Source organism: Macrotis lagotis, chromosome 4 (genome assembly GCF_037893015.1).
Source record: "Macrotis lagotis isolate mMagLag1 chromosome 4, bilby.v1.9.chrom.fasta, whole genome shotgun sequence".
Taxonomy (NCBI): domain Eukaryota; kingdom Metazoa; phylum Chordata; class Mammalia; order Peramelemorphia; family Peramelidae; genus Macrotis; species Macrotis lagotis.
Window position 1 is genome coordinate 12173481 of NC_133661.1, and position 27816 is coordinate 12201296.

General features: G+C 45.0%; 1 protein-coding gene across 1 annotated transcript in view; it reads right to left on the minus strand.

The window, feature by feature from the left end:
* Window positions 1-24500, minus strand: part of PTEN (phosphatase and tensin homolog) — a 71776-nt gene extending 47276 nt beyond the window's left edge. The window contains exon 1 of the mRNA XM_074232249.1: window positions 24344-24500. Coding sequence (XP_074088350.1) covers window positions 24344-24422 — 79 coding nt within the window. The 5' untranslated portion in view covers window positions 24423-24500. The remainder of the gene's footprint in view (window positions 1-24343) is intronic.
* Between the last annotated feature and the right edge of the window lie 3316 nt (window positions 24501-27816).

Genomic DNA, 27816 nt, shown 5'->3' on the forward strand with positions numbered 1-27816 from the left:
CAATAAAATAAACTACCAAAACACAGGATGAGAGAGGGTTGGCTAAACAACAGGCTTGGAAAAAAGAGCAGGGGCTTTAGTGTTGAAATAGCCCCATGAGAAGCCAAAAACCTGCTGGGTTCTCAGGCTACACTGAGACCACCCTCCAGCCAGACCACGTGAAATGACCTGAACTTTGGCTGGAACCCATTCAGGAGCATGCTAAGAACGGCGGATAACTGGAGATCTTGCTGCACACAAACTGTTTAAAGGATCCTGAGTATATCTGACCAGGAAGAGACTCCAACAAGCTGACCACGCTGTGTCCAAGTATAGAAGGGCAATCCAGAACTCCAATCCAGAACTAGCAGAGGGAAAAAAGGGAGAAGCTACAAAATGAAGCTCAAAGCCCAGGGAGAAAGGAAACCCCTCCAACGATGGCGACTTCAAATAAAGGCTCAAATATTAGTCCCTGACAACATGCCAGCAACTCTCCTGAGCACTAGGACAGAAATACAGGTGTGGTCCAAGTAGCTCAAAGCATTAACATTCTAAAAATACAACTAGGCATTTCCTGTGAAGTGTGATGGCCCAAGAGGCAGCTTGGTTCCGAGGAGAGGCAGGAAAGCCTGGGGGACCAGGCATGCAGGAAGCTCGTGGATGCCCAGGAATATGCTGAGGAAACAAAGAAAGGCCAAGACTACAAGGTGCCCGCTTCTGAGGAGCTTCCACTCTGATGAGGGAAGACAACATGCAAAAATAACTCTACCCTCCCATGGGCCACACACACTTGAAAAAGATAAATGGAAGGGGATGGAGAATAAAGTCAAGGAAGCGTGCCCCAGACTGGGGAAAGGCAGAGAAAAGGATGGGAGATGGAGCATCTTGTTCCTAGGTCAGTATCAAAGACCTGTGATGCCACAGCAGCCCAAAGGGCCTAGAGCAGTTTTGGTTGGTTCTTGTCCTTCTTTATCAGAGAAGACCAAAATGAGCTCATCATGTTTGAAACAAATCAGTGTGTCCGCCAATCAGACCTAGACAAGTTCAGAATGCCCTGCCATGAGTTGGGCACAAACAGTCCATGTGTTCGAACGCCTGGGGTGGATTCTCTAAACTTATATAGCTCACATTTCCTTTGAGCTGCTTCCACTCTGCCTTGCTCATAGAGCATAGCCCCCTCTCTGATGAGGGCACGCCATGCTGGGCAGTCATGGGCAAGGGTCTCCCATGCAGTACAATCAATTCTAAAGTTCCTCAATGAGACCTTCAATGAGACCTTCAGGGTGCCCCGGTACCGCTTCTTCTGACCCCCTTTGCGAGTTTGCCATAAAATAGCCTTTTTTGACAAGCACACGTCTGGCATTCCAACAACGTGGCCAGCCCATCGTAGTTGAGCTCTCTATGGAAACATATGATTGCTTGGCAATTTAGGATGGTAAAGTGGCATGGATGATAGAGCAGTTTTAACCTACTAAAGACAGAAGAAAACTAGAAAGGCGCAAGAGTTAAGCCCTGATTGGGGAGGACTTTAAATGCCCAGAGAGGAGTTTATACTTGATCCTGGAAGAGTGGGACATGTGCTCTAAGAAAATCACCACATTCATCAAGCAGCTGATGGACAGGAGTGGGGAGGAGGGAGACCACCAGGGCCCGGCCCAGGGTGTCACAGGTATTCATTTCAAATCTGCCTGAAGTAGTGGACCTAGATAACCTCTAGGTCCCTACCTTCTCTGCAATGTTGTAAACTTATCCTGTCTGTTAGATGTCCCCCATAGGCTTTTATTTCACACTTTGTTAATTCATTATTGCTCCTGAAGTTTAATCTTCTATTTTTGCCTTTCCTCACAAGTAGACAGGAATTTGAATTTCCCAAAAGAAAGCTTATCAAAATGTAAATATACTTCAAAAGAAGTTTACCCTAAAAAAGTACTTATTAAGGAAATAACATATTAAAAAGAAAAATTTTTCCTTAAAAAAATCTATTGGCATTTAAAAAAATATGAATTCTCAGCAACTATTCCACTATGGTCTTTGTTTCACAGCATCAGCAACTTCCTAAGCAGCCAATCCCTTCCAACTTTCCCTTCCATTTTCAATATCCCAAATACCTCAAAATATTGTTCCTGTAATTCTAGAAACTGAATGAAGGCAGACATTTATTTTCCTATCAAACTTAGAATGTTAAGGTGCTTAAGTCCTCAGGTACCTCAGAAGGCACCACACCTTCAGGGTCCTACCTTGTAGATAAACCACAAACCCAAATGTATGGCCTGAAACACAACCAGGGTATAAACTCCAACACTTCTCCCCTTTTCTGGGGTGGTCAGGGGTTCTCGGGAGAAAGGCAGGTGTGAATGAGGCAGAGAGTCACATCTGCTGACCGCTGTCATGAACCAATAGACCCATTCCAATGTGGCTGATAACAGACCCAAGTCCCAATGTTTGGGAACAAATTCTGTAGTCTGGCAAATTCTTCCATAACCTAATCTGACCTCTTTTGGAGGATCCTTTATGAAATTCTGCTCTGCCTTTTCCCAGCAGTGTACACACACACACACACACACACACACACACAACTTTTATCAGTTCCTCATAACCCTCCAGAGCTCTCCCTTGCCCTGTCACATTCTGCATCACAATTCTGTAAATCAACCACAGGCCCTTAGCTTTTAACTCCTGGTAGAGGACAAGGACTCTCACTTCTTTCGTGGTCTATCATTAGCACCTAGCATGGGGCCTTAAGGATAGCAGACCCCTAAAAACTGTTTGAATTCCATTTATTGCTAACAATTATGATAAAAAACATCAGGAACAGAATATCAGGAAACTGGCTTTGTGGCTATAAGTAAAAAGACAATTAAATTCATCACTTAAAGGAGCAAAAGGGGGAGGGGCAAAGCGGAACTACTTAGAAAATGCTTGAGAATGTTTAAGGACTGGAGGAGATGGGCTCTGGTGGAGCAAGGGCAAGAAAGAACTAGCTGCACAGGCTTCAAGTTTCCTGGGCAGATCCCTGCAATGCCAAGAGATGCAGAGGCAGCCCCCCAACTTATCTATGAGGAGGGAGGAAGACAAGAAAAGCGTGTGAAAAGTCAAAGAACAGTTGTGTTCTACAGCACAGAAAGAAGGGCTCAGATCAATGAGAGCAGAAATCCAAGGAACCATCACATCACATGCTAAAATGAAAGCAATTTATCAAAAACTTCTATTTAAATCAAAATTTAGATTAAGCTGTAAACACCTGGTTTTAAATCATATATTCCTGACTTTGCACAGAATCAAAAAGAAATATGTTCTGATCCATTATTTGGTAGGAAAATAATGCCATGGACTTAGGATCAAAGCCCCCCACTGGAAACCTGAGTCAACTACTTGCTATCAGTGCAAATTGGGGTCTTGGCTTCCTCATCTTATGAACTGGATGGATAGACAACTCCTAAAATATTTTCCAGTTCTAAATCTTATTAGAGAAATTATACAAAAATATTTTTTAGTTCTAAACATGAAATGTTATGTTAGTGAAAATCAATCATGGTGCAGCCTTTTGTAAGTCAAATAATCACCTTCTAATTTACTAATGATGCCTCTATATAATTCATTTCTTTAAAATAAAAGTCAACTTCTACAACCATTTCTTTAAAACAAAGTAAAACTCCTACAAATATCTACAACCATAAACATAGAGGAATTTCTAGTCTAAAATTATCAGTTATACATACATATTACATCTATATATAAAACTTTTAAGAAATTATGCCTACTCTTAATTCCAAAGACTCATACTGAATAAGGCTCTAAACCTTCAGACAGAGAACTGATGAACTCTGAATGCAGATTAGTTTTTTATTTTATTTTTCCTGGGGGTTTCTGTTTTCTTCTATAACATGGCTAATATGGAAATGTTTTGCATGACTGCACATGTATAACATATCAAGTTACTTGCCTTCTCAAAGAGGAAAGGGGGAAGGGAGGGAATTTGAAACTCAAAATTTTTTTAAAAAAAAATTATGTCTTGGGGCAGCTTGGTGACATAGTGGATAGAGCACTGGCCCTGGAGTCAGGAGTACCTGGGTTCAAATCCGGTCTCAGACACTTAATAATTACCTAGCTGTGTGGCCTTGGGCAAGCCACTTAACCTTGTTTGCCTTGCAAAAAAAAAAATCTAATAAAAAAATTGTATCTATTCATCAATAATACTTCATCTTACTATACTAGCATTGTTAAAATACCAATATTTAGCAGGAATATAACAAAATATTAATTATGTAAAATAAAGGTTATGAGTCAAAATTTGCAATTAACTGAGCAACCTTTAATCACAGAAAAAATCTATCATAAATGGATTCTCATAAGGAAGTTATCAAGCTTTTTTTAAAGTAATCAAACTCAGGGAGGCAGGAGCTGAGATAGAAATCTGGACTTGTTCTGACTAGAGCTCCAAGTTCAACAGATGTCAGAAATGTTAGCCAGGAGCAATCCTCAAAGTTCCAGAAGTTCTCTGGGATTTTCATTTCTATCTCTGAATATTAAACCCAATTTAACAAATATTTTCCAATTATCCCACTAGTTTTTCTTAAAGTTGATTCTTGTAGGTTCCTAATTCAAACATCTGCTAAGTATCCAAAACGTATCTGTTCAAATTGGGGAATCCTGCTAAGGGACAGAGAGGAAAAAAACAGTCACCTGACCCAGGCAGCTAGTGGACAGTAGAAAAAGCCCTGGGTTCAAGTTTGACCTCAGACACTAGCTGGCAAACTGTATGACTGTCTCCCTGGTTTCCCCAACTGTCAAATGAGGTGATGACAGCATCCCGCCTGGCAAGTTGTTGTAAGGATCAAACAAGGTGCTATCTGTAAAATGCCAGGCACAGTGCCTGCCTCAGAGTAGGTGCTGGATAAAAATGCTTACTCCTCCCCTCCCCACTCTCAGGAAGCTGGGCAAGACCCACTAGGATCATCAGTTCCACTGTGGGCTGCCAATCCCTGAGTTTGACCTGGAGCCAATCTCAGGGGCCATGAAGCTGGTCCAAGCCCTCGTGATATTAAGTGACTTCCCCAGACCAAGTAGCTAAGAAGTATCACTAGAAGCATCTGAGTTCAGGTCTTGGACTTTCAAGCCCAGGGACCTCACCATCATTCAGTTACGTAGAGGGACTACAGTGGAGCCCAAAAGGGACAGTTGGGACGGAGGCTTGGTCCATGGCATGAAAGCAGTGGAGAACTCAAATCAGCTGAGGTCGGTTACCAAACTGTTGGTCTCAGGGTAAGAGAGGGAGTCCAAGGCCAGATTACAGGAGACCAAGAAATGACCAGTGAGGGAAAACAATGTTTTACCCTCTCCCGGTCCCACCTGCCATCCAGTTTCTCTGATTCTTCAAGATGTTACTTTCCCACGGGACCAAATTTATTGATTTCGTTTCAGTCTTCAGGAAAAACCAAAAAACCAAACCTTTGTCTTTATATTTTGACAAGCCTCTTTCAAAGTACACTAGATGCATAGTCACTGATTGAGAATGGTCATTCTACTGAAGAGCTGTTTTAAAGGAAAACAAATGTTGGTTCCCAGATGTTGCCAGTTGGTAATGTATCCTATAACACAGCTTTTACTATCTTGTGAATGGTGAATTCAGCTACTTAATAGAAAACTCACACATGAAACACAACCGCTTACCAAAAAGACTTAGGATCTAAAAATGATTTGGGGGTTAAATACCAAACAAGTTTGTGTATTTTTGCCTTCTCTCCAATAACAGGGAAGCAGCTCTAAAACGGGAGTAAGAAACTAAGTAACTTCATCAAGCTCAAGAGAAATACAGATTGAAATTAAAGAAAGGCCAATGTAAGTCAGCATTGCTCAATGTTGCCTTCTTGCAACATTTAAGAACCTACTATGTGCAAAAGCACTGCATCTTCCCACATGAGGCAGCATGACACAGCAGTCACAGGACCCAGACTTGAATCCTACCCGTGACACTGACTGTAGAAACACTGTCCTGGGTGGCCTTGGTTTCCTCACCTTGAAAATGAGAATACTACTTTCACTACCTGCTACAGAGAAGTGTGACTAAAACACTTGGCAAACCTAATGTGCTACTGAAATGAGTGTCACTAATACAACATAGACACATGTAGGGGACAAGCTATATAGAGAACTGAATATGATCCTTGTCCTCCAGAAGCTTTTAGTCTTAAGGTGGGAGATCAGACATGAACAGAAACATCCAACAGAAATAAATGAGAAGTCCAAACAAAATTCATCAGAACTCTAAAGAGGTCTAACACTGACTTACAGCTGGGGGAAATCCGAGAAGGTAAGGTCCTGCAGGACAAAAAATAATGAGGAAGGGGGCGGCTAGGTGGCACAGTGGATAGAGCACCGGCCCTGGAGTCAGGAGCGCCTGGGTTCAAATCCGGTCTCAGACACTTAATAATTACCTAGCCGTGTGGCCTTGGGCAAGCCACTTAACCCCATTTGCCTTGCAAAAAAAAAAAAACACCCTAAAAAAAATAATGAGGAAAACCCGGCCAAGTTCACATTTCTATCACATCTTACATCCCAGTTTAAAAAGCAGGGATCCCCAAGAAAATGTAAACAATCATATAACTATTGGGTCTTAACAGCCTGGCCACTGCTCCAAAGTAAATGATGTCATGCTATGCATTTAATCCCATATTTATCTCGATTGGAAAAAAATTCCCTAAGTCTTACAGCTGTTGGTTTTAAATTCCAATAGATGATAGGTAAGACACTCAGGAGATTTTTTTTTGCATATTTAAGTTTTTTCAAGGCAATAGGGTTAAGTGGCTTGCCCAAGGCCACACGGCTAGGTAATTATTAAGTGTCTGAGGCTGGATTTGAACCCAGGCGCTCCTGACTCCAGGGCCGATGCTCTATCCACTGTGCCACCTAGCCGCCCCAGGAGATTTTCTTAAGAGCAATAACAGCCCTGCAGATAAAGAACTAAGATTGATAGTCTGTCTGACCTCAGCCCATGCCCATGCCCCTCCTCGGCTGGGGAACCTTGGAAATGCCATAACCTAAGCATTCAGACCTCTTCAGTCTCTGGCTCTTGACCTCAGAAATGGGTCTACTATCTACCCTCCTAGGCTACCAAATGTGAAAGCACTTGGAAAGTTGCAAAATCTGTGCAAAGATGTGGTACTTTAAACTGTGTGTGTTGATTATAGAAATTGTCGTAAAATAGAAATTATTGTAAAATCTCCCTGATAGGTTCTTTGTGATAAAAGATAAAAAAAAAAAATCAACCACTGTATAAGCTATTATTTTAAGGTAACTAGATTAAAGCAATACTACTTTTGATGATGAAAGGAAACACTGTTTAGTGTATAAATTATTTTCTTCATCATTATTGTCTTTCTAGTGAATTAATTCAGAACTGCTGTCCAACATCATCTAGACCTAACACTGATTCTTCAAATTTCAGAACAACATTTTTAATAGATGTTGTCTCCATACCAAATACTCAAATCTCCAAGCTTTGTACAACAAAATGCTTTCAAAATATGTGAAGTTCAATTCAGGAATGAACTATAAAGATAAAAATAAAACGGTAACAGGCTGAGCCCTATTATTCTGTCGTGTCTCTCTGTAGATCATCTCCTGCTTATTTGCACAAAACTGTTTTCATGTTGTTGCCTTCATTCGACTGAGTTCCTTGAGGGCAGGGACTAGTTTTTGTTTTCCCTGGTAGTGTCTGGCACACAGGAGTCACTTAATAAATGCTTACTGACTACACTGCATAGAGAGTTAGGGAGATGACAACGTAATAGGATCATAGTCCTAAAGCTGGAAGAGCTCTCCAGCCACTTTTCTTCATTTTATACTTTTCTTCAACTATTCCATTCTTTTTCCACTAGTACAGTAGTTCATTGAACACTGAACAAATACAAATAAAAAATAAAAGGAATCATGGCAAGATAGTAACCTGCCTCAGAACCATTTTAATTTCAACTTAATCAAAAAAAGATGAGATTGAGATGACAAGAATAAAATATTCTAATAAAATTCCATATAATAAAACACAAGGCAACTACAAAGAGTAATACCTCCTAGTCACAAAGAAAAGACTGACAAGACATTCCTCCAGAAAGATTATTTTTAAAAGCAGACATCATTTCATCAAGCAATAGGAAGGAGTGATCACAGGTACATTCCATTGGATTTGGCAAATGTGTAATTAGAAGTGGTTTACCTCAAAATAGGGCCTAAGAAATGGCTAAAATCTAAGAATGAAATCAAAAGGCTTCCATGTCATATGAATTCTCTCAACCATGTTGATTTTTTTTAAAGCATCAAACTAACAGCAAAGTCATGTGGATTTGTCTGAAGAAATAGAAGTTTATAAAATAGATAATTCTGATTACCTGAAACTGAAAAGCACCTGCACAGACAATATGGAGGGGGGAAAAAAACGTTTTGCCAGATTTCTTTGATAAGTGCCCAGCATCCAAGATAAATGAACAATTTATAGATATAGATATGGATACGGGTAAGACTAAGAGCCATTCTCCAATAGATGAAATGTCAAAGGATAGGAACAGTTCTCAAAAGAACTGCAAAGGGGGGCAACTAGGTAGTGCAGTGGATAGAGCACTGACCCTGGAGTCAGGAGGACCTGAGTCAAACACAACCTCAGACATTTAATGTACAACCTCAGGCAAGTCACTTAACCCCACTGCCTGGCAAAAAAAAAGGAAAAATGTTGCTAATCACTAATGATAAGAAAAATGCAAATCAAACAACCCTGAAATTTTACCTCCCACCCTACAAAATGAAAAATACATGGCAACGGTAGATAAACACACTAATACATTGTTGGTAGAGCCATGAACTGGTATAAGCATTTTGAAAAGCAATTTGAGATTGTGCAAATAAAATGACTAAAAGGCCCATATATATCCCTTTAATCCCTTACTGCACTTACACTCAGAGGAAGCCAGCAATAAGAAAAAAAGTTCCCCCATAATTCTAAGTTATTTATAGTAGAAGTTTTTAATGATTACTAAGAATTGCAAACAAGTAAATGTCCATCAACTGGGGGGGACATGGCTAAACAAATTGTGGTCCGTGAATGTCACGGATGATCGCCGTGCTGGACCATTCTCACAGAGGCAAATGTGGGTCCTAACCAACTAGAAGCACTGATCCACAGAAAGCCAAGTATAATCATTTTAATAGGTGTTGCCACAGAAATAAAGATGGAGAGAAAGAGAGATCAATCACAAGAGAGCAAAATGACACAGGAACGGCAAGAAGCTCACACACATCAGCCCTGCCATCTGGCTAGATGAACTAGAGCTGATCCAAGGGTGCTTGGAGAGAGCCCACAGAAGAAACACTTCACACTCTTCTTATTCAACTATAACAAGCCTTTATCTATCTGGGAAGAATATTATAAAAGAGTAATAGCAGGACAGTAATTTCTGAGGTCCATTTCTACTAAAAGCCCCTATGGGAAAAAAAAGGCGATGATGATGATGAATGATTTACAGCAGCACTCTGGCAAAAAGATTCGTTTTTCTCACACTCTGAGTCTAGGCCCTTGGTGATCATTTTTTGTTTCACTTCCCTCAGGAGCCTCCATTCTTTCTTCCCCCATTTAACATGCTTACACTCATCAGTTTTGTATTACAAAGATTCACTTACTTTTTTTTTTACCACCAAGACTACTCAATAAACCGATACTTAAAATGTAAAATACTTCTTCAAAGGTAACATAAAAGACCATCTTTTTTCATATTCATAAGTTAAATAAGCATTTTAATATATGTTATATATTAAATATATACAAAGTATAAAAACTCACATCTTAGAGTATATTTCCTTGATGTTTTTTCCTGATATAAAAGACTTGACTGTGGAGATGATGTTAGGTTTTCAAAGACTCTGACCCGATAGCCACAGCTGAACTATATCAAGCGAGAAAGGCTTCAAGTGGAACCTAGCTAGGACTACAAAGAAGCTGACTAGGCTGCCCTGGGGCTTTCTGGCCAAACTATTATAAAACTATTAATACCAGAAAGGTTTTGATCTTCAACCATCAATGGGATATGCATCCCCCTCCACCATGAAATCACTTTTTATCAAAATATTAAATAGCTAATCATAAAGAAACTGGATCTACCTTTGCCACCTCCAGCACTTTGAAAGCAAGCTGCATGCAATTTATTTAAGGAACTATAAGCTGAAACAGTGAGGATTACAAAAAATTAGTTAAGTGGGTGATTGAAAATGCTAGCAACCTTAACCTACCAGGCTACTAGTACCCTAAATAATAGTTTGCTTCAACTAATTTAATGCTTTCTCTCTCTCTTTTTATACAGTAGGCATTGGTCAATTATGTAATATTTTAACTACAACTGTTCACATTGCATCTGGCAACCACGAAATGTTTTGAGTTGCCCAACTAACAGGTTTTAACGAGTACACCCAATAATTACCCTCTTCCTAGGTTTCTGGATGAATATGATAAGAATGGTTTCCTGTTTCAGAATAGTGCTACTGTTAAAAAAAAAAAAAAGAAGAAAAGAAAGAAATAGAAACAAAGCCCCTCTGGTTTCTAGCTGATACTCAAAGCTAGCTAGGATTTAAAACTATTGCCAAATAAACCAAAAGAGAGCTCTAACTTACATCACCGCTTTGATGACCATCAGCTTCACCTCCATCCTCAGCTAGGAGCTGAATTAGACTGATTTTAAACTGACACTGAACCTCTATCTTTAGTCCAGACCAAGAAGCCAGAAAGCACCTCAAAGTCTCCAAACTATCAAAACCTGTTTCTAAGACTGAGTCAAGCCAGTCCTGCTGAAGACATAGGACAAGAAGGAGACTCATCTGTAGCTTTTCAAATATTTTTCTCTGAAATATAGCCTTACTCATTCTTATCCAAGCCAGCTAACTAAACTATTAGCTTTGTGGATAATGATGAGGCCTCTAAATCCTATAACTCAGAAATTCTCCAGGGATAAGCGAGAGCAGGCTGCATTATCCCAAAGAACAAAACTAAAGAAGTACTAAATGTACCTGGGCAAAGAAGGTTTTTTTTTCATTTTTGATACAAAGATTTGGGATTCCTGAATTTCTAAGTGAAAACCTAAAAGAACCAAAATCAAATTTTTCTACAAGTTCATGCTTTTTCCTAAAGTCTAAAAACTAAATATTTGACACCAATAAACTTCAAATGAGAATACCCAAGCTTACTTTATTCTCCACTTAATTTTAACACAATAAAATCATAATCACTTTGTATATTTACGTTTAATTAAGACTTAGGTTATCCAGAGAGCAGTGTAAGCAGGAGGGTCATTTTGAAAGGGTTCAAGTTAGGGAAATGGAACAATCAGTTACTAGGTCACTTTAAAAGTCCATCTGTCTACCCAATACCGAGCCCAGCCCTGATGCTAGATAGCTGCCATCTTAATACTAACATTAGACTTCTAATCATCCCATTTCCATAGTCCTCTGAACATTAATGGAACAAAACAAACCAGTCAGTTCACTCAACTATAATTTGTGGCAGGAAGAGGAGAAAAGCTCTGGGGATTCAAAGAAAAGTGCTCCTCCACCTCCCCAAAAGCCCCTGCTCTCCCAGAGCTCATCGATGACTGGCCAATATCATCAATAGAAGGAAGACATTAACATTCAGAGGGACAGACAGGGACAGGCTACTTCAAAGAAAGGATTAGAAGTCAGTCAAGAAGGCCAGAGGCCGAACCAAGCAAAGACAAAGTCGAAGCAGGATGGACAGAGGCAGGTGCAGGAAAGAGCACACACGGTGTGAGAAGCCTGGGAAAGCAGAGAGACCATCCAGAGGATGGAGTCACTGGTCCTCAAGGTAATGGGAAGCCCAAGGGGAAGATCTGGCTAGACTGACAACTGAGTGGAGGAGAATGCAAGGGTGAGATGGGGGGGGGGGGGGGAGAAGAGAAGAGAGTGGGGGAAAGGCAGAATGGTGTCAAAAGGGAATCAAGAGGACTTGACAATTGACTGGATACAGGGAAAGGAGGGATGTAAAGATGTAAAAACTCAATGACTTGGGTAGGGGGGGAAAAAGCCGTTCACTGATTGGGGGCATCTGAAAAAGCTTCACAAAGAAGCTAATGTTGATGTTAGATTTTAAAGTTTTGCTAGGAATGAAAGAATCAAAGAACAACAAGGAGGAAGGTTGCTCTGGGGGAAAAGGACAAGAGAATAATGGAAAATGAGCTGCAAAGCTAAGAGCCAGACTGTGAAGGCCTTGAATGCCAGGCAAAGGAATGTGAATCTGACTGAAGGGCAAGAATCACTAAAAAAAGAGGGGGACAGAGAAAGAGACCCAGAGACCAGTCCTGGCTTCTAGAAAGGACACAAGTAGGGATTTCCCGCCCCCCCCCCCCCATTGGCCCTGATCATCACCACAAAAACTCAATCCCTTCCTACTACTCCACTTTGTGCTAGAATTGATGTCCCTGACATCCTCCTCCTTGAAGAGCTTCATGAAGATAAAAAAAGCACCCGGTCTTACTCAGCTTTGCCTGCTCTGTACAAGACCGAGATCCAGAAACCATTCACACTTAAAGAGTGCTTACAAATCTTTCCTTCCCTACGAAAATACTGAGATATTCTTATGCTTATTTTACAGAAAGAAAAGGACAGATTCAGAAAAGTTGTTACTGAAGTATAAATATTCTGTTCCAGGATGTCAAAAGACTCTCAGAGGTCATATAAAATGTTAGCCATAACAAGTTAACATTTTATAAAGTGAATGCCGAGCCTTTTATGTAGGCATTATTGAATCTGATCATCACATTAACTTTTTGAGACGGGTGCCATCATCATCGGCCTTTTACAGATGGAGAAACTAAGGGTGAAAGAAGGCAAGTCATTTGCCCAGAATTACACAGCTAGTAAATGTCTGAGGAAGGATCTGAACTCAGTTTTCCTAAGTTCTGAGTGCAGCATTCTGGAAACAGCCTTTTGATAAACAGACTTGGAAAGGCAGGTAAGGGGTAGGGAGAGAGGGTAATTAAAATTATCTTTAAAGACCTTTCTCAGTGAAGAAGGATTAGACCATCCAATCTGGAACAGACCCTCAGTACAAGGGATTGATGGGTATTTGAAATCAGGAATGACTGCCAGATGATCCAGAAGCCCTTCCCAGAGGAATGGTCCCCCTTAGGTTAGGTGATCTGTGGAATTTGGTGCAGAAAAGACTCTCCTTCAATTACATGTTGGAAGAAAAGATGTAGATTTTGGAGATCTTTCCAATTTTAATTTAATTTGACCAATAATACATAGCTTGTTAGAACCAGAAGTAAACTCCAGAACTTTTGATCCCAGGGTCAGTAATCTTTTTGTTCTATCAAGGTGACGTCCAATACATTAGGCACTAACAATTTCAGTAGAAAAGTCTTTAGAGGGGCAACTAGGTGGAGCAGTGGATAGAGCACTGGCCCTGGAGTCAGGAGTACCTGAGCTCAAATCCCGCCTCAGACACTTAAAAATTACCTAGCTGTGTGACCTTGGACAAGCCACTTAACCCCACTGCCTTGGAAAAACCTGAAACACACACACACACACACACACACACACACACACACACACACACACAGGTGCAGAAAAGTCTTTAGATTCAAACACACAAATGCTGTACAGGTTTCTTCAATTTCCATTTTTTAAATACTCATTTCCCTCCATCCTCCACATTTTCTAATAAAAAAAAAAAATCCAGCAGCCTCCACACAATCATGCTACTACTAACTTCAACAAAAAGTGAGAGAGGCCTGGTCTTGGAGCCAGGAAAACCTGAGGTCTAACAAGGACCGATTCAGGAACCAAGTGACAATCTAAGATCTAAAAGCAGACCTCTGAGGTACCAAAGATCTCTCCTAGCAAGGGCTACAGCCCTTCTCTTCTGTAGAGTCATATTTGAACAAATGCTAATAATTATGGCAATTCTGTTGAAGAAAAAGAATAAAGTCAGAGTTCAAATGACTGCCAATGACCTAAGACTTCAAAGAAAGATAAAAAAACTGGCATTCTTCACTTGGCAAATGCCAAGTTATTTTAAAAATATCTGCTATACCTAAAGAGTCATTTGCCTTATGACAAATCTTGGTAAGTAAAACCCAACCAAAGTATTCTCAAGCAAAAAAATGAGCGATCAAATCTAGGTGCCCACCAAAGGTTCACCAAAGAACAGAAATGACCTTGACAGACAAAAATCTAGAGGGTCACATTACCTTCCAAGCATAAAAGTAAAATCAATAAAAAGCATCCAAAATGGAAAACTCGAGAGAATAAAGCAACAGGATCAAGTCACAGAAATGAAAATTCCAATTGTCACTTCAGGACCAAATTGCAATTTGAGTGCCTTAATTGCTTTAGAATATAAAAATTAGAAATAAACAGACATAAAATATTGTTTTTGGTCCTCTGCAAATATCATCTAATAATTTTAAACACACAATCAAATTTAAGCCCATTAAGAGTTACGATGTAGTACTACTTTTTTCTATAAGTGGATCATCAAAAAACGGCTAAGAAGAAGAAATCTATTCCTTTCAACATTTTAATGATTCACATTTTCAACGTGGGTCATTCCTCCTCCAAGGCCTATCAAAATGCCCTGGAAGGTTGAGGGAATGGTTTCAATTTCATAAGGCTGCCCCCCTTGATAACAGACCTACACTCTGCTGTATACATCATACACCTGACTGCTCACCAAGACCCTAAAAAGCTAGGGCTCCTTTATCCTTCCAGGATCAACTCAGGTAAAGCTGTGGTACCACAGTAGGAAGAAGAAATTCACTCATTACAGTTAACAAAAATATCTGCAGTTAAAGTCCAACATTTTCTAATAGTTAAATGATCTTAATCCTCCTCCTAAATATACATCATAAAGCAAAAACATCAAATGTAGCTTTACTTTTTAAATACCAAAATAAGACACATTGAAGCTATAATCATTTAAAATAAAAGCTCTAAGTGATAAGTGATTGAGGTTGTCGTATACTTTTTTTTTAGGTTTGTTTTTTTTTTCTGTAAGGCAAATGGGGTTAAGTGGCTTGCCCAAGGCCACACAGCTAGTTAATTATTAAGTGTCTGAGACCGGATTTGAACCCAGGTACTCTTGACTCCAGGGCCAGTGCTTTATCCACTACTCCACCTAGCCGCCCCTTGTCATATACTTTTAACAAACTGATTTCCAATCTTGTTTTTGCAGCATATGCAATATACCAGATTCTCCAAGCAACCAGCATAAATCCAAAACAAAATATTTGTTCCCTTTTAAGTTAAAGGTACCCTCAGCTTTTTTTTTTTTAAATAGTAACAGGAGGGAAGAAAAGGAAGTAATCAGCAAAATTAGGTGAATAATTCTCATTACATGCAACCTGCTCCTAGAATAGTCTGGTCATAATCTCCTGTTCTTACAAAACAAGAAAAACTTACAGAATATGAGTAGAAATTTTTAGCACCTCCATCACTGACCAAAATGAAACAATTACATTATTCTAAAAATTCCAAGTTAAGTTTTCAGTTTAAATAGCACGTGCTAAATGAATGAACTCACACTGAATAAATATTTAAGGCCCTATGATTCCCACAAGAAAAATATGTGAATCACTTAAGACTCCTGATAGTCAATTTTATTGTCTCAGACTTAAAAAGCCTAACATTAATCTATGAGGGCTTGTAAAAAAAATTAATTAGAAAAATGTTAAGAACCTACTTCCAAATTAACAACATTGTTATTATTGATATTTACTAAGTGAAAAAAAAATCCCACAAGATAACAATATTTGGTGCACATATATACTCCCAGGCTTCAGACAATAACTGTTGTGATCAGGAACCAACAAGAAAAAAGTATTATATTCTGAAATATAATTTGAGATTTTTATTCTCCAAATTTTTATATTTCTAACCTTATGTCAATGTTTTAATTTTTCACCATTTAGTAGTATTCCTAACAATGATACAAAACAATGTTAGCAAAAAAAGAAAAAAAAACAATTTTGATTCTAGAACTGTTTCTTTCAAATCAAATTAAGACTGAAATTTCCAGGAAGATGGCATCCTGAGGTGAAGAGAGCTTTAGTTTGGAACTTCTTGTGTAGGTTTGACACCTTGGACACAAATACGTGGTCCATTACTGACTTGTGTAAATAGTAGAATAAATGACTGACCTTCATTTTTGAAGATGCCTCTAGATAGTGTGCTGCTGGAGCTATGCCTTGATCTTCTCTTAGGAGAGGCTGCAAAAATTTACAAGTATGACTGACTGTGATTCAGAAGGAAGTAATTGTGTCAGTACCTTTAGAAATCTTGGTTCTATTTGAGGATCATTTGATGTCTACTCAATATTCTTCTCCAATGGCAAAAAAAAAATAAAAACATGAAACAACAGTGCCTTCAGAATCATCTGAAGAACATTTTAAAAATCACTAGAATGATCAAACGAAGAAGAGTTCCAACATGGGGGGGTTAGAAAACTATTAATTAAAAGAAGGAAAGGCAAAAAAACTACCAAAAAACCTGTACTGAAACATCAAAAGTAACATCAAAAAGAATTCTCAAGACACATCTAATGTACAATAAACCAATTCCTAACATGAGATAAAATAAAAAAGAAACCAAATGCAACAAGGGCAAAATGATGAGGGGACCCAATAATTTAGTAGTATCCAGAGAAAAGTTTAAAAGGAAAAAATTATTTTACAAGAGTTTAGAAGTAGTGGAGAAGGACAAAAAAAAAAAGTTCAACTTGAAAAAAAGATTCAAAAGCAATCGAGACAAAAATGAAAGGTGTCGAGTTTTTCTCTTTGATCTGTGCTTTAGGTGAATCCGACCACTATATATATCTCAGAAAATCACACTCCCAACACTTAAACGTAAGGACAGGCAGCCAGACTGAACTCACAGAACACCTCCCAACTGAAATCCAACTCCTCCAAAAATATCAAGACCATCAAATGATCCTCAAATAAAACCAAGATTTCTAAGGGTAAAGACAGGATTACTTCCTTCTGAATCACAGTCAATCATACTTGTAAATTTTTGCAGCCTCTCCTAAGAGAAGATAACAAGGCATAGCTCCAGCAGCACAATATCAAGAGGCATCTTCAAAAACCCCTTTTGAAGGTCAGTCATTTATTCTACTACTTACACAAGTCAATAATGGACCATGTATTTGTGTCCAAGGTGTCAAACCTACACGAGAAATTTCAAATTAAAGTTCCCTTTACCTCAGAATATTATGAACTGCTGAGGAAGAGATGCCTCCAGGGCAAAGGCTGCCCCCAGACAAGCCATTTTCATATCTGTAATTTTTGGTTTCCTTGGTATCAAAGGAAGGGGATGAACCAAATGGCCCCAAGTCCTTTCTGAGAATGAACCAACCCTCTGAAAGCTCTTTCTGGATAACACAGCAGAATCAGAGCCCAGGGATGCCCTCTGCTCCACTTACCCCTTCTCAGTGCAAACAGCTGCCCAAGAGGCAGGCTACTGCTAAAGCCAACGCTGGCATGTCATACTCCTACTAATCAGACACAGCAAACTGCCCTCCTCCCAATCCTCTTTCCTCAATTCAACAGGTCTCCCATGGGGACCTTTCCATATTCTTTCTCCTGGCCTTTAAGGGAAATGTTCTCCTCCTCTCCTCTCCTCTCTCTCTCCATTCTCTCCCCCAAGCTTGGCAATCTCATTCATTCCCAGGATTTCAGAAATGACTCCTCCAGGCTGGATCACCAAGAACTATCTTCTCCTGCTTCTAGCATCTCCAGAGGCCTTCCTATCTGGGCCTGATGTCTCCAATTCCACACATCCATAACTAATGCTAACAGCTTCCCCTCAAACCCAGGTGCACTTTGGGGAGCAGCCCCACCACTCAGGCTACCTGGCTTCCCATAGATATGAAGGATGAGAGAGATGGAGAAGTCCAGGGCTACCAAGACCTATTAGCCCAGGTTGGAAATGTCTCTGGCATTCATTCCCCTTCCTTTCTAGTCCCATTCCCCAGGCCTTCATGATAATCTTTCTGAACTCCTTCAGTCTTCTTCCAGTGGCTAACCTCTCCAGTCAGTCTTCACAATAGCAGGTGAATCTTGCTTACACTCAGACCGGGGGGGTGACTGCTCTACTGGCCTACTGGGTAAATGATTTTCCCTTAACCTGACGTTTCAGGAACTCTCTAACGGAGAAGCACCCTACTTCTCGAGGCCTGTCTCCCACTAGGACCTTGCTCCAGCTGGCCTGAACCATACCCACAATGGTGCCTCTCTTTCCCACCTTCTAGTTCCTCTGCCCAGAAAGCCTACCCAGGAATCCGCTTGTTTTATTCAGACACATTTTTTTCTTGACCTCCTCCTCCTCTTCCCCTCCAAGGTAATACTGATTTTTCTACCTAGAACATCCAGAGTAGGGCATGAGAAAAGGAGCCTTTCTCTAGCACTACTACTCGTCACACGCTGGGCACAGATCTCCTTGGACCCTCACAACGGCTCTGCCCATTTTACAGCTCGAGGAAACTGGAGCTGACAAGTTGGGAAGTGTGCCCGGGGCCACGCTGGCACTCTAAGGGTCCAGAGCTCTCCCTCCACAGACTCATGACCACCTACTAAATTGAAATTCTCAATGAGAGCAGGGACTCCATCTTTCCTAAAACTCTATTCCCCTGCCTTCCCAGCTCCCCAGGAGGTGTGTGCTCAAGGAGCAGTGTAACGAATGTTTGTTCAGTTGAACCCAGCCAAGGTTTACTTTACGGGAAAGAGGCCAAACTACGGCATTTTGAGTATGTCTTAAAAGCAAAAAGATGATTTGAGAAATGAGTATCTAAAGAACTCTGAGGTTCCACTTTATCCTAGGAAAACCTGGCAAAGAGACAAAACCAGGAAAGTCAGTTCTGGAGGAGTTGTGAGGATCCAGGCATCCTAAGATGTTGCTAGGAGACTTGGAAGAAAAAGGGTCTCGAATGTCTATACCCACTGACCTAGAGATTCTCAGCACATACCCAAGGGGGAAAAATGACCAAAAGAAAAGCCCCATAGACATGCTATTTTTTTGTAGAAGCAAAATACCTGAAAACAAAATAGATGCCCGTGGGGGGGGGGGGGGGGGTGGCGGCGCGGCAGCAGCTAAACAAACTCTGATACATGAATGTAATAGAATATTACTGAAAAGAAATAATGTGACCAATGCAGTAAAATATGCAAAAACTCATGAACAGATGCAATATAGAATAAGCAGAACCAAGGAAACAATATATATACAGTGACTACATCGGTGTAACTGCTAAGGGCTAAAACAACATAAATGGAACTGGACACTATCAAGATGCAATGACCTCACCTGGTCCCCAAAAACTTCTGGAGGGAAGACATCTGGTGCCCACTACACCCCTCTCCCTAGGGGCTAGGAATATGGCTCCTACCATCAGGTTTGTTTCAATATGTTACTTAGTTTTGCTGAACTCTTCCCTCCCAACCCCATTTTTAAGTCATTGTTTTATAAATGTTGGTTGGAGGGGGAGGAGGATCATTAGGAAAATGTAAATGACCCAAAAACAAAAGACAACTATTTTTTTTTAAATTTTAAGAAAAGCAGTAAACACATTGTTCATTACATAATAATATAGAGCCATTTTATTTGTACCTCCTTCAGACTACAACTAGTCCAAAGAAAACTGGTTACCTGTATAATCCCATCTGCTTCACTCTCTCTGGCATTCCTGTTCATGGCATACTTTATCTATCATGTCCCCCTTAATAGATGTCACACATTAGGAGTTAGTCAACAATCCTTACTAATACCCAAGTAAATCATATGCATTCTTCATCTGAAAAATCCAGCACATTAAAAAACACTAGTATCCTCTGTGATGATCCCTTCCATCAACTGTTACTTAACCTAGGAGGCAGCAAAGCTATTTCTCATCCTTTAGTTTTTCATACAACAGCAAATCAACTTAACCCCAAAGGCAGGAAAGTAAATAAAATTGTTCTGATGTCACAATGTGAAGTTCAGGCCTTTCACAAGAAATGTGGCTGATTTCAATGACATACAGAAAATATAAAATGTGGCCTACTGTTCATATAATCTCATAGAAGTACCTGTAAGGCTCAGAAAAAGGTCTAAAAGACCTAAAAGAAAAAAAAAATCGACAGAAGACAAGCTTCACTAAGACAGGTATTAAGACCAAAGAAGAAAACTAGTATACCCAATTAAAAGTACAAGCACAGTTAAAGAAGGACTGAGTCCTTAAAAGTGAGCTTCCTGTAGATATTCATATTAGAATTCATTCTCTCATGTCCTCTATCCATTCTTTCTTGGATAAAGTTAAAAAAAAAAACCATGACAAAATAAATACAAAATGCAAATCAAAATTACAGAATAAGGTTTCTTCATAAGAAAATGTTAGATTCTCATGCTATATTAATGTAATCCTAAATAATATAGATCAAACTCCCCCATAATAATGATATAAAAATAATAACTACATGATTTTAATCAAAATAACTAGAGATTTTCTTGAAATAAAAGTTTACAATCTTTCAGTTTACTTTCCTCATGACAGATTTTGGGTTTCCACTGGCCCTCAATTTAAACCTTAAGGTAACAGCTCATTGTTAATTAACTGTGAATAAGTTAACAGTTAATAAACAGTAAAAATTACTGAAGGTACTAAACTCAGTATGGAAGAATTGTAAAATTTAAAAGATAGGCTCCAAATGAATTATCAGACATTGCTACAACAGCATGTAATAGTAATTCAGGTCATATCCACATCACAGTATGTCAAATGAAAATTGCATGTGTGGGGTGGCTAAATGTAGTGGATAGAGCACCAGTCCTAGAGTCAGGAGGACCCGAGTTCAAATTAGGCCTCAGACACTTAATGATTACCTAGCTGTGTGGGCTTGGGCAAGCCACTTAACCCCATTGCCTTGCAAAAACCTAAAAAACTAAAAAAAAAAAAAAAAAAAAAAAAGATTCTGGCTTCACTCCTATATACACAAAGCTAACTTGGAAAAAAATTAAAATTTTAACATTTTCTTGATTAAAGAGATTCATTTTCAATGACTGTCCTTAATCATATGCCTTAAGTATAATCTGAAACTGAAAGATTTGTTTTATCCAATTTAAAAAGTTTTGTATTTGTTACAAAAAAAAATCCAGATCACTAACCAACTTCCCAATATGATAATTTACCTAATTACTAAAACTTCTAAACAGTTAAAGCCTCTTTTGGCTCTGAAGAACTAGTCTTTTAAAGATCAACCAGACTGAATCAGGACTGACCAAAGCATCTTCTCCTGGGCTGGCCAGGGAGCCTCAAGGAGCCCTTTTTTCTCACACCAGGCCCAGGTAAAGAATGCCCTTCCTAGGTGCTGAAGTCACTGTTTTTTGACCAGATGGGACTTCAGCCTTATTGAATAAAAAGTTGCCTCCGCTTCTGACTGTGGCATTTTAAGATTACTCAGGCTTTATACTGAAATAAACCCAGTGGCTGTCACTATTCAAAATCCAGGTTAACTGGAAAATTTGCTTCATATTTAAATTAAACAATATATGATGCTCTTAAAAAAACACTACTATAAATTGTTTCAAAGAAACCAAACCAAGCTAGGTGGCGCAGTGGCTAGAGCACTGGTCCCTGAAGTCCGAAGGACCTGAGTTCAAATCCGACCTTAGACACTTAGTAATTGCCTAGCTGTGTCACTTAACCACATTGCCTTGCTTTTTAAAAAGCAAAGGAACCAAACTGTTGCTCTCTAGCCTATAAGAAATAAAAAGAATGCAAAAATTGGAGAAATGGTGAATGGTCAGGTTCAATCTATTTATTTGCCATTTCTAATATTCTTTTATAAACTGAAAAGTATTTTATAAAAACTGAGCCATTAGATACACTGTATCTACAAAGAAAACCCCTACAAATAGAAACTTTTCTATGGTCACAACTAGAAAAAATGTGGCAACCATATAACCTTCATCAAAGTCAATGACCAAAGTCATCAACACATTATCACAGACTTTGACCATTTCATTGGATTCCAACACAACATCGCGATGTCTCATTTGTTCAGGTCAAAGCTATCACCTACAAAGTCATTTGTAAACCAGAACTGATCAAGCACCACCCAAAAGCATTACCAAGGCCAGTTCACTAGGAAGATGCACTATTAACGCTCTATCACATGCTGTCAGAATGAATCTTGCCTATTCTCTCTGACTCTGGAAAAGGACTAGGCCACAGGATCCCTTACAAATCTCACTGGAAGAGGAGTGAAAATGTCAAGTAAGGAGCTGAGGATGTGATTTCACACACAATTTCATACAAATTATTTTTATCCAGTCACATGGTACTTTAAATATTGTATAACTTTTTTCTATCAAATCTAAATAATCACAAGTCACGATGATAGAACATTACGTAACAAAAAAATTCACATGAAACAAAAATGTGAATTTTTACCAAATTTTGTTTTTCATAAAAATTAAGACAAACTATCTTGAACTTTTGCTTATATCAAAGAAAGCAGAAACAGCAAAAATTCCAGATGCAAATTTAGCATCTTTTCCACACAGAAATGCTACATATAGCTGTGAAGGACCTTCAGAATTCCCAGCACCCAGGTCTTTCCCTACTCAACACCTCCTTATACGAATTTGCTTTCTAGGAAAAAAGTTCTCTCATCAAATGCATATTGTAACCAGGTAGAGGATCTTAAGAAGGAGCAAATCTTTCAGAAAACACACACACACAAGGAATCACAAGCCTTCTGAGATTATTTTAAAATCAAGAGTAAGTCATTTATAACTGGCTTGTGCCTTTTGTGAAAAAAAAAATGACACCGCTACATAAAAAATCAGTCCAAAACACTAGTACTCTCAGATTGCCCATGGCTTACAACAAACTCATTACAAAATACAGGAAAATCTTAAGTTTTCCTGTTGTCTAACTATTAAAATGGCCCAATCACAATACATTTGTGATCCCTAGTATATCAAAATAAGTATTTTAACCTTTCCAATCCTATTTTGAGAATGTCAGCCAAAAAAAGTCTTTGAAATAAATTGCAAAAAAATCCACTTCTCCAAGTAGACATCTTAAATTTTCTATTCTTGGATAAAGCTGTTGGTGCAAACCTTGCTAAGGAATCATAAAAAGTTAAAGAGTAGCTGAGTTGGGAGGGGGGGAGATAGGGACCATAACAGATTTAAAAATATGAAGTTGGTCACCCAAAGCCTGCTGTTCCTTCTTCAGTCACTTCAGAGTCATTCCTGCAAGCATATGAATTCCTGCAGAGTTCACTTCCTAAGGTGCAGGTAAAGCCTCAAACCGGCCTGCGGGCAAAGGGGTCTGCTTCTCTCCCATTCAATCCCCTGGTGCAGGTCGGCTGAGGCTGCCCTTGGGGCACAGCGGGGCAGGCCCAGCAGCGCTGAGGACGCCCGGGCCGGGCCGGGCTCCGATCAGGGCAGGTCCAGCTGCGGGGCCAGGGCTCCTGTGCTACAGGATGGCAGCCTTCTCCCGGGGAAGGGGCGCTGGCGGGGGGCTCGGGGGGCTCTCGCCAAGGGCAGGGCAGCGCTCCGGGTCACCACCCGCTCCCGGCGGGGCTTTCCAACTAGAAATCACCCCTCCTCCCGGCCGCCCCCCCCAGCATCGAGCCGCGCGGGTCCGGGCCGGGACCGGGGCCGGGGCCGGGCCGGGACCGGGGCCGGGGCCGGGCCGGGACCGGGGCCGGGGCCGGGCCAGAAGCCGAGTCCCCGCGGGGCAGGGCCTGGCGCCCCGCGCCCACCCGCACCCCGCACGGCCTCCGCGGCGGGCACGCGGGCTCCCCGGGATCTCCGCCGCTTTGCTGCCGCTTCCAGGCCAGGGGCAGCCGAGCCGGGGGTCGGGGCATCCCGGGGCCCGGAGTTCGAATTCCGCAGACCCGACAACGGGGCGTCCCGGGCCCGGCCCCGGCCCCGGCCCCGGCCCCGGCCCGCTCGGCGCGGCGCTGCTTGCCGGGCCTGGGCCCAGCGCCCCCGGCCCCGGCCCCGGTCCCGGCCCGCTCCCGCCGCGCGCCCCGCGGCCATCCGGGCCCGCGCCCCGGCGGGGCCCCACGCGCACAAAGCCCCCGGCCCGCGGCGCCCCCCGGCCCGCCCGAAGGTCACGAATCCGGCCCCTCCCCCGGCCTCCGTGCGGCCGGGCCCAGGCCCGGGGCCCCCCGCGCCGCGGCGCCCCGCAGGGAGGGCCCCGGGGAGCCCGGCTCCGGGCGATCCGCTCCCTCCCGCACCCCCAGCCCCCCGCCCCGGGACAGAGCCCCCCCCCCGCCGCGGGGGGAGGGGCGGCGCGGGGCGGGGGAGGGGCGCGGGCAGAGGATACAGGTCAAGTCCAAGTCGAATCCATCCTCCTGGTAGCGCCTTTTGTTTCTGCTCACGATCTCCTTGATGATGGCTGTCATGTCGGGGCCGCGGCGGCGCCCGCTCAGCAGCCGGGCGCCCGGCCTGGGCCTCTGCCCGCGGCGCGGCCCGGCGCCTGGGCCTGGGCCTGGGCCCGCGGGAGCGGGTGCAGCGGCGGCGGCGGCGGCGGCAGGCGCGGCGGCGGGCCCGGGGGCGGCGGGCCCGGGGGCGGCCCCGGCGGGCCGGGCGGCGGGCGCGGGCGCGGCGGCGGCGGCTCCTCGGGGCCGCGCGGGGGCCCGCGGCGCGGCCGGGGCCGGGCCCGCAGCCGCGGCGGGCCCGGGCGGGCGATCAGGCGGCGCGGCCCGCGCGGCGGGAGGCCGCCCCAGGGGCGGGGGGCCCGGCGGCCGCGGCCCCGGCGGCGGACGAGGACGACGGCGACGAGGAGGACGAGGCCCAGGCGCGGCTCCGGCGCGGCGGCCCGAGGCCCGGGGGGGGGCGCCGCCGGGGCCGCCGCCGCCGTGGTGCTGCAGGAGGGGCGCGCCGGGGCCGCCCCGCCGGCCTAGGCCGGGGCCGGGGCCGGGGGCGCGGAGCGGGGCTCGGGGCCGCGGCCGCCGCCGTCTCGCATCGCCGCCGGGGCCGCCTCGCCTCGCCGCGCCCCGCCTCGCCTGGCCGCGCCGCGCCTCGCTTCGCCCGGCCGCGCCCCGCCTCGGCCCGCCTCGGCCCGCCTCGGCCCGCCTCGCGTCGCCCGGCCGGGCCCGGGCCGGGGGGGAGGGGGGCTCGCAAGCGGCTCGCAGCGGCGGGCGCGGGAGCTCACTCGGCTGCCATCATGGCCGCGGCGGCCGCAGCTTCCGACGGGAGACGCCAGGCAGCTCGCGCCCGGGAGGGAGCCGCGGCCGGCCCGCACGCCTGCGCCTGCGCCTGCGCCTGCGCCGCCCCCTCCGCCTCCCGGCCCGCCCCCTCCCGCGCCCCGCCCCTCCCCGCGCGTGCGCCTGCGCCCGCCGCGCCGCGCCGCCCCCCGCCCCCCGCCGGCGTCTGCGACTCGGCCCCGGGGCCCCGCCCCGTCCCCCCCCCCCGGCTCCGGCGCGCCTGCGCCCGGCCCCGCCCCGCTCCCCCCGCCCCCCGGCGCCTGCGCCCGACCGGGCCCCGCGCCGCCCCGCCTTCGCGACGGGCCCCGCCCCCCCCCGCCTGCGGAACCGGGCCCGGCCGAGAGTCTCCCGCCGCGGCGGCCGCGAGCGCAGCTCGGAGCCCCGCCCCCGCCACGCCCCCTGCGAAGCGAGCCGCGCGCACGTCGTGTCCCGCCGCCGCCGCGGACAAAGAGTCCCGCCACATCACCGCCGCCTCGAGAGAGCGAGGCCGGGGGGCCGGGGGGCCGGGGGGCCGGGGGCCGGGGGTCGGGGGACCGGGAGCCTCTGCGGGACGGCCCGGGCCCCCCCGGAACAGGGGAGGAGGGGAGAGGGGGAGGGGAGCCAGGGGCGGGGCGGAGGGCCCCGCTGCTGCGCATGCGCAGCGCCGGTCCCGCGGAGGCGGAGGGGCCCCATCCCGGGGCCCGCGGAGTGACACCGGCGCCTCCGGCTCCTCCCCGCACGGGCTTGGGGTGCTCTTTGACCCCGCGCCCTCCGCCCCCCCAGTCCGCTTGTGCCCCCTGATCTGGCCCCCTCGCTTCCCTCCTCGACCCGGGGAACAACTGGCTCTCGGGAACCTGGGGGGCTGGGGCACCCCATCGTGCCTGTCCCCCGCCGGGTGCGCCCCGGGCCCCCCGAGCATGGAGCTCCCCCCTGAACAGGAGCCGGGCGCCCGGAAAAGCGCGGAGCGGCCACTGGCCCAGTGCGCGTGCGCCGAGGGGGCGGGCCTGGCGGGGGCGGGGCCGGCGGAAGGATACGCTTCCTGGGCCGGCCTAGCTTGGGGCCGGTGGGGGCGCGGCGGCCGGGGCCCCCGTTCTCTGCCGCGGCCGGGCCGGCCTCAGGCCCCCCGGGAGACCGCGGCCCCTCCGACTGGCCCGGGGGCTCGGGGCCGCGCTCTGCCCAGCTCCGGGCCCGGGGCGCCCGCGTGGCTGGCCCAAGGTCAGCTGGCAGGTGGGCCGAGGCCCAGCGGCTCCAGGCCCGGCCCGGGAGCCGCGGGAGCCCCGAGTCACGGTGCAGCAGGCCGCGCCCGGGCCCCCCGAAGCCCAACTTGTGCGAGAGGCCCCGACGACGGGGCTCAGTCACGCGGCCTCCGCCGCCCGGGCCAATGCCACCCGGGGCCATGCCACCAGGGGCCTCCGGGGCCATGCCACCCGGGGGGGCTTCCTTGGCACAGAGAATGGAGCAGTTTGCCCTTCCCTGCCCCGGCCCGCGGGGCCCAGCGACTGCCCGAGCCCTCACTCGGGCCTCCCGGCCCCGGCGGGCACCATCCACTCGCGGCTGCCGTCCTTACGTGTGCGCCGTGTGCCCAGCGCTCTTCAGCCCCTGCCCTGGAGGAGCTTAGCTTCCGATGAGGAAAGGGTGCAGTTGGGGAAGGGCTCGAGGTGGGTCTGAGGAGGTATTTCGGGCCTAGGAGATTGCCAAGATGGGGAGCGCCAGAAAACCTTCAGTTACTGTTCCTAGAGACCAGCCAACTGCAGCCTAGATCCAGCTTAGAAACCCCAACGCAGTGCTGCGGGGCCCTGAAGGCTGGGGAGGCCAAGCTTTCGGGGTCTGTGAAATGAGCAGCACCTCACCTTCACAGAGGAAGGAATAAAAGGCAAAACCGTGAAGCAACTTGAGCCCAGGTCATGGTCAAGTGACAGCCGAGGAGAGCTGGAGCCCTCAACTCGTGACTCCCTAAGCATACTCTTTCTAGCAAACCCTACCACAACGGTCTTTTTTTCCTAAGAGGAGAGAGAGGGGTCTCCCAAGATGAGCCAGGAGGCAAGTCGAGTTGCATAGCTTTAGGAGGTACGAATGACGGCTGGTAGTCAGTTGGATTTTGCAAAAATGTTATGGGGGTGGGGCAGCACGCTAGGTGGCACAGTGAATAGGGCACCAGCCCTGGAGTCAGGAGGACCCAAGTTCAAATCTGGCTTCAGACACAATAATTAGCTATGTGGCCTTAGGCAAGTCTCTCCTGAAGAGATTCTGGAGAACAGCTAGTGATACCAGAGCTCTGCATCCACACCATGGATGAGAGGCCAGTCCTGGTTCCTAGAGGAGCCCCCAGAAACTCAGGGTATCAACCCTGGTTCTAGGACGATGTCTACTCTATTCATTAAACCAGGGATCTTTCCACTGCTTTTCAGGACCCTGGTTCCCTGGTTCTATGTCCCTGTCTAATTCCGCAGGGATGTGTATCAGCCACTGAGACTTCAAAATCAAAATCTACTTTTAAAAATGTTTTTAGTGATTTACTAGAAACCTAATAAAGAATATCATTGCAATCAACTAAACTTGCTTAGAGATGTTTACTTTGAAATTAAATTCAGATAACTCAAATGAACCTTCT